Here is a 6,131-nt window from a genome sequence, read left to right as displayed (position 1 = left end):
CTTCACGGTCAGGGTGGCTAGGGTCTGGAACCAGCTCCCATGTGAGGTGGTACAGGCTCCCACCCAGGGGGTTTTTAAGAGGAGGTTGGATGACCACCTTACTGGGGTCATTTGACCCCAGTGCTCTTCCTGCCATGGCAGGGGGTCGGACTAGATGATCTGCTCAGGTCCCTTCCAACCCTAGAAACTATGAAACTATAACATGGGAAAAGGGTCACCTGAAGAAGGTAATGGAAGGTAAATTTTAAACAAACAAAATACCATGCTTATTATGCATTGTGTAGACAGCCTGGAGAATTCCCCGATGCAGGGGGTGGAAAGTTAAATATAGTATTTGGTTAAAAAAAAAAAAAAAGACTGGCTAATTTTCACACACTAATACCATTTTACCTAATTCTGAAGACTGGATGAGGGTAAAGCTCATCTTGTGCCTCAGTGTTAATTGATCAATGAAGGTGCAGTCATGAATGCCACCCTATTCAAGCTGGTCTACTGGTCAGACATTTTTTCAGCCATCTGTGTAACAGCAGGGTGTCAACTATCATCAGAGACAGCATATCAGACTTAAGAGAGCAGTGGTTTGGCTAAGTATAGCAATATCCTATGTAAGGGTGACCCTACCTCACTCACAGACTGCTGATAGAGGGCTCCCAGTTTCAGCATGCTGTTCCAGTACTTCCTCACAGTCAGCCCAACAGACATGCAGGGTCCCACTGCCTGAGGAGGAGGCACGGCTTGTTCATTGACAAGATTTTCTGCATAGCCAGTGAAGCTCTGAAGCAGCAACAGCAGCCTTTGACAGAAAAGAAATCCAGCTTAGAGCTGTATAAACCTGAACACAGAGAAAGGGCCTTTCCTTGCAGGTTGCTACAACCTTGCAAATCTAGGGGGGTATGTTCAGATTTGCATATGCAAAGCATCAAAGCAAGTGATTGAGACAGCATCAATGGGCAACATATGCCCGTTCTTCCTGGGCCTTTTGAGACTGGAAACCAAGTACAGGGGAACATTTGTGCAATTCTTCTTCTCAATTCTGAATCACTCTAGGCAGCAACACGCATCAGGGTTGAGGTCCTGTCCAAAGGTACAGAATCAAAGCAGTGTTTTCTTTGAGATGGGATACATGGAGGTAGTCCCTGGTTTGGGCCTGTACTTGGGCCTCCCAGCTGTGTGGGGGTGACTCGTAAGTGGGCTCTAATTAAAGCTATTACAGGCTCTGGGAAGGCCAAAGTGTTAGGGCCAGGCTTTTAGAAACAGCAGTGGGATTAATACGATTTGTGTACAAATTTTGGTTCTGTCAAACTCTATGAGACTTTAGGTAAGTTAGTTAATGTGTGCATTGGCTTCCCAATTTGTAGAGCAAAGATTACAATGTCTATTCCACAAAAGGTGGGGATGATTAGTTAAAATTTATAACTTACTTTGAATAAATGTAAGTTACAGAAATACAAACCATTCACATAACCACATTAAATTTGTGCTCTCAATTTGCAATAAATACATGTGAGTGTTAAAAGAATGCTAAGGTAACAAAGTCAGGCAATGCCAGAAGTAAGGATGCCCATGTAACCTTAAATGAATTCACTTGCATCTATGCATTATGATATCATCCTCAATTACACAACTACATATTATTTTTTATTAAAGGATGCTTGCCTCATTTAGCACACAGGCTGACTGGTGCTTCACTAAAGAGTATGCTTTCTGTTTTCTCCTCATAATTCAGTGTGTGGTCTCAAGCCTTATTTACTGAACAGTATCCAAACACTGTTCTAAAGACCAAATGGTTACTTTTCTCCTGTGGGTGCTCCTTACTGAAGTACCTGATCCTTTCCATAAATGAGTTTCTCTGCCTCAGTCACTAATCACTACACAGCACATGAGGCAGGAGTCCTACAGACAACAATCTTCACTACACAACCCAGATTCTCCTACAGGATAGGTCTATCCTGGGTACTGAATGAGGCATGTAATCTGGTAACTCTGAGAGGAAGGTGCATGCTCAGTTGCTCTGTGGAAATGGCAAATGTACAATCTGGTCAGCACAAGTAGCTGAGGTAAACTGGGGCAGGCTCAATAAGACTGAACTTTTCAGGGTTTTTACTGTCAAATGGGGATAAAGATGAGATTCTGCTTTACTTTGTGTGCCTGAATAGCAGCTCTCCAGCATGTCAGTGGCATTTTAAGCACTTATATACAGTACCACTTGCTAGACAATTTCCCTTAACCAGTCAACTATTAGGACTAAACCATGGGAGGGTCTTGCTGCTTCCTGACTTTTTCTGACGCTAATGCTCAGGTACAGGCATGCAATCATAAACCTCCCAGCTCATTTGTAGCCTACTGAGCATGCTCAGCTTAGTTGCACACACTTGCATGTCCACACTGCAGAAAACAGAATTGCAAACTGTGCATAAGTGCCTAAAAGGCCATTTACACAGCTGGAAAACTGCACAAAGAGACTAAGGGAACTGGGTTTATTTACTCTGCAGAAGAGAAGACTGAGGGGGGATTTAATAGCAGCCTTCAACTACCTGAAGGGAGGTTTGAAAGAGGATGGAGCTAGACTGTTCTCAGTGGTGGCAGATGACAGAACAAGGAGCAACTAAATAAGCCCAGTCCCCTCAGCCTCTCCTCATAAATTATGTGCCCCAACCCCCAAACCATTTTCATTGCTCTCTGCTGGACGCTCCAACTTATCCACATCCTTTCTGTACTGGGGGGCCAAAACTGGACACAGTACTGCAGATGTGGCCTCACCAGCGCAGAACAGAGAGGACACTTCCTAGGGCTTTACAGCCTTACAACCCTAGGAGGCCGTTTACAGCACTACAAGTGGCATGCCTGTCCGGGGCCCAGAATCTTTCCAAACCTGGGCACTCGGCCACATCTGGGCAGGGTCTCTCAGGGAAAGCAAAGGCGCCTCCTTGCAGCAGAGTCCCACTTCAAAGCCCCAAGGTCTTAGCGCTTCTTAAAGAAGAGGCTTCTTAAAGAAGAGGCCGGCGGGGTGGCCTCGATGCTTTTTTCACAGCTTTGCTCTTGGAGCAGAAACGCTGGGTACAAGTTGTAGCCGAGGCTGGGCCTGGCACGGGAACCGCCGGCCTGGACGCACGGTGCTTGGCAACCGCGTTACCAGGACACAGGCAGCATCTCGGAGGAGCGGCAGCCTCTTACCAGCAACGCTCCCCGGGACCGGCTTGTGCCTGCACTCGATGCTTCGGGGCGCCCGGAGCTGCAAGGCTATAGCTTAACTACGGCCCCCCGCAGTGCCCGCCACAAAGCCGCGGCTGCCGGGCGGGGGGCGCCGGGGCTCGGGCCGCCGTGCAGGAGCCCCCGTCCTCCCCCACCTCCCACCTGTCGATCACCAGCTCCAGAAGCGCCACATGGGAGCGGCGCGTGAGCTCGGCGTCGCCCTCCACGTAGTCGTAGCGCTGCAGCAGCGCCACCACGTCCAGCTCGCACGACAGCCGGTCGGGGAACTTCCAGGAGCGGAAGCGCGCGGGCCCGGCCCGGCCGCATACGTCGGCGATGGCGCCCTGCAGGTCAGTCACGTCCCGCCGCAGGCTCTCCACGCACGTGCGCCCACCAGCCGGCTGCGCCATCGGGCCTGAGGCCGCACGCGTCACTCGCTACCCCGGCAACCGCGCGGCCCCGCCCCGCCTCGGGCGGGACCATTTTCCCGAGGGGAGGCTCGGAGGGCCCTGAAGCCGCTCCCGCAATGGAACGCTCCAAATCCCTCCCCCTCGTCTCCCCGGAACTTGGCCCCCCCCGGTGGAACGTTCTACTGAACTGCGTGCGCATCTCCTGCGCTGGTTGGGCTGCGTGCGCATCCTTCGGGGCTGTCGCCATCTTGTGCGCGGTGGTGCGGGCCTGGGTGTGCGCAGTTGTGTCCGTGCTTCTCGGGACCAGGCGAGGCCCGGTGGGGCCCTAAGGAGGCACCATGCCGGCCGGACCCGTGCAGGCCCTTCCGCCGGCGCAGCCCACGCCCCCAGAGGGCAAACAGGTACCGGCGCGAGGCGGGGGCTTGGCCTCCCCAGGAAGTCCGCAGCGCTCGGGGGCGCTCCCAGCATGCAGCGGGAGCAGAGAGGAAGGGCAACGTTTCGCCCGAGGGGGCATCGCTGGCTCACAAGAGGCCTGAGCCCTACTGAGAGCTCGCACATCCCGGGCTGAGCCCCCTCGTCCCTGCCTCCAGCCCTCTCCCACACCTGTTTATAGGGGTTTTTTTAACTCATTTTTGCTGGGGCCAGGCTTTTAGAAACAGCCGTCGGATTAATAAGATTTGTGTTCTAGTTTTGGTTCTGTCAAACTCTGTTTATGATCAGTTCACTAGGCGTCTGTTCCAGTGCAGAGCACAGAGTTGTTGCCTCGAAGCTGCATGTTACACGTGGAAAGCCCGAGCCACTGAAGTGCAGCGGCTCACAGAAACAGGGTGTGATGCCTGTGTGAGACGGGTCATGAAGAATAATTACATATTAACTAGGGATGCTGGTTGTAGCCATGTCAGTCTAAGGACATAAGCAGGCAAGGTTCTTTGAGTAGATGAGATCTCTTTTATTAGACCAACTGAGTAGTTGGAGCAAAGTTCTTAGCAAGCTTTCGGGTGCAGTCACCCTTCTTCAGGTGTAGAGACCCGAAGAAATGAGAGAAGCTAGAAGTGTGGCAGGATGTCAGTGAGAATGTAAATAGGTAGAAATTAGAAAGGGAAGGGGGAAGAGAGCAGGGGGAAAAAGCTAAAGGGAGACATTAAAGTGATATAGACTACAAGGTGAAAAAGAGGCTGTCAGTGAAAAAGACAATAGTTGGAGATCAGGAAAACAGGAATGAGAGAAGCTCGAAGTGTGAGAGGATGTAGCAAAAATGTAAATAGGTAGAAAGGAGAAACAACAGGTAAAGCAGGGGAGGGATGGGAAGAAAGCAGGGAAGAAAGGGCCAAAGGGAAATAATGTTGCAGAGAATAATACAGGGTAAGAAAGAGGCTCTCAATGAAGTAGGAAATAGTAGGAAATCAGGGAGACAACAGGCAGAAAAGAAGGGGAAGGGAGAAAAAGTGGGGGAAAAGAAGAATATAAGAGGTAAGGTCAAGCAAGTACCTGGTGAATCAGATGTCAGGTAGGTTGTAATGTGTCATAAATCCAGTGTATATTGAGTCCATGATTTTTTGTATCCAGTAGGTTTATGAAGCAAAGTTCACAGGCTCATCTATGGAAGGTGTTTTGTAAGTTCCCTTTTAGGATTAGAACTGAGATGGGAGAGGGAGTGATTCTTCCTATGAGACATGTGCCCCCACAGGTAGTTCTTGTCTTTGATAGATTTTCAGTTCATTCTGGTACACAGTTTGGTTTCTTCTACGTATTTTCCATTAGGGCATCTGGTGCAGTGGATGAGATGTATAACATTTCTGGAGGTGCAGATGTAAGATCTAGGAATGGTGATGGTTCTGTTGTGGGGTATAGTTCTTGTGGGGGTGGAGGAGATATGTTGGCAGGTTTTGCATTTCTTGTTGTGGCATGGTCTGGATCCGTTTGGTGTGCTTTGAGTGGCAGGGAGTTTGCTTCTAGTGATGAGGTTATCAAGGTTTGGTGCTTGTTTCAAGGCTAGGATGGGTAGGTCTGGAAAGATTTCTTTCAGAGAGGGGTCTTCTAGAATGGGTTGCAGTTGTGTTAGGATTTTCCATGCAAGTTCCAGGGAAGGGTTATATGTCAAGTAATGGTGTGAGGTTTGTGTGGATTTTCTTTTTGTACTGCAGCAAACCATTACGTGGTATCTGAGTATCTTTCAAAAGTGCAATCCATCTCTCTGTAGGAATGTCCTTGTTGGTTGATGGACCTTTTGAGATTTGCTAGGTAGTGGTCACAAGTATTTTTCTCACTGCAAATTCAATGGCATCGGAGAACTTGGCTGTATATTACAGCTTTCTTGGTGTGTTTAGGGTGATTGCTGGTTCTGTGTAGATATGTATGTCAGTCTGTGGGTTTCTTATACATGGTGATTTGAATTTTGCCATCTTGTATATCAATTGTGGTGTCCAAAAAGGAAATGCTGGCTTTTGGAGTATTCAAGCAATAGTCTATGGGGAGGGGTGATGATTGTTGAGTCATTGTGGCTATGGAGTGGGCTGTAGCCACCCCTCC

The 6,131-nt window shown here is 49.3% G+C and overlaps 2 protein-coding genes across 4 annotated transcripts in view; one reads left to right on the top strand and one right to left on the bottom strand.

The window, feature by feature from the left end:
* The window catches only part of CCDC157 (coiled-coil domain containing 157), an 18,652-nt gene extending 14,948 nt beyond the window's left edge, over positions 1 to 3,704 (bottom strand). The window contains exons 1-2 of one of the 3 annotated variants that reach the window (XM_019506753.1): positions 3,355 to 3,704; positions 622 to 793 (exon numbers count right to left, since the gene is read on the bottom strand). In XM_019506753.1, coding sequence (XP_019362298.1) covers positions 622 to 793; positions 3,355 to 3,602 — 420 coding nt within the window. In that variant the 5' untranslated portion in view covers positions 3,603 to 3,704. The remainder of the gene's footprint in view (positions 1 to 621; positions 794 to 3,354) is intronic. The other 2 variants (XM_019506751.1, XM_019506752.1) reach the window with 2 other exon arrangements.
* A 127-nt stretch (positions 3,705 to 3,831) lies between these two features.
* Positions 3,832 to 6,131, top strand: part of SF3A1 (splicing factor 3a subunit 1) — a 33,572-nt gene continuing 31,272 nt past the window's right edge. The window contains exon 1 of the mRNA XM_019506749.1: positions 3,832 to 4,003. Within this exon, the coding sequence (XP_019362294.1) occupies positions 3,941 to 4,003 (63 nt within the window). The 5' untranslated portion in view covers positions 3,832 to 3,940. The remainder of the gene's footprint in view (positions 4,004 to 6,131) is intronic.

This window comes from Gavialis gangeticus, unplaced genomic scaffold, assembly GCF_001723915.1.
Source record: "Gavialis gangeticus isolate Ggan-Ray unplaced genomic scaffold, GavGan_comp1, whole genome shotgun sequence".
Classification (NCBI taxonomy): Eukaryota; Metazoa; Chordata; order Crocodylia; family Gavialidae; genus Gavialis; species Gavialis gangeticus.
Note: the sequence above shows the minus strand (reverse complement) of the source record. Positions and strands in the feature narration are given on the sequence as shown.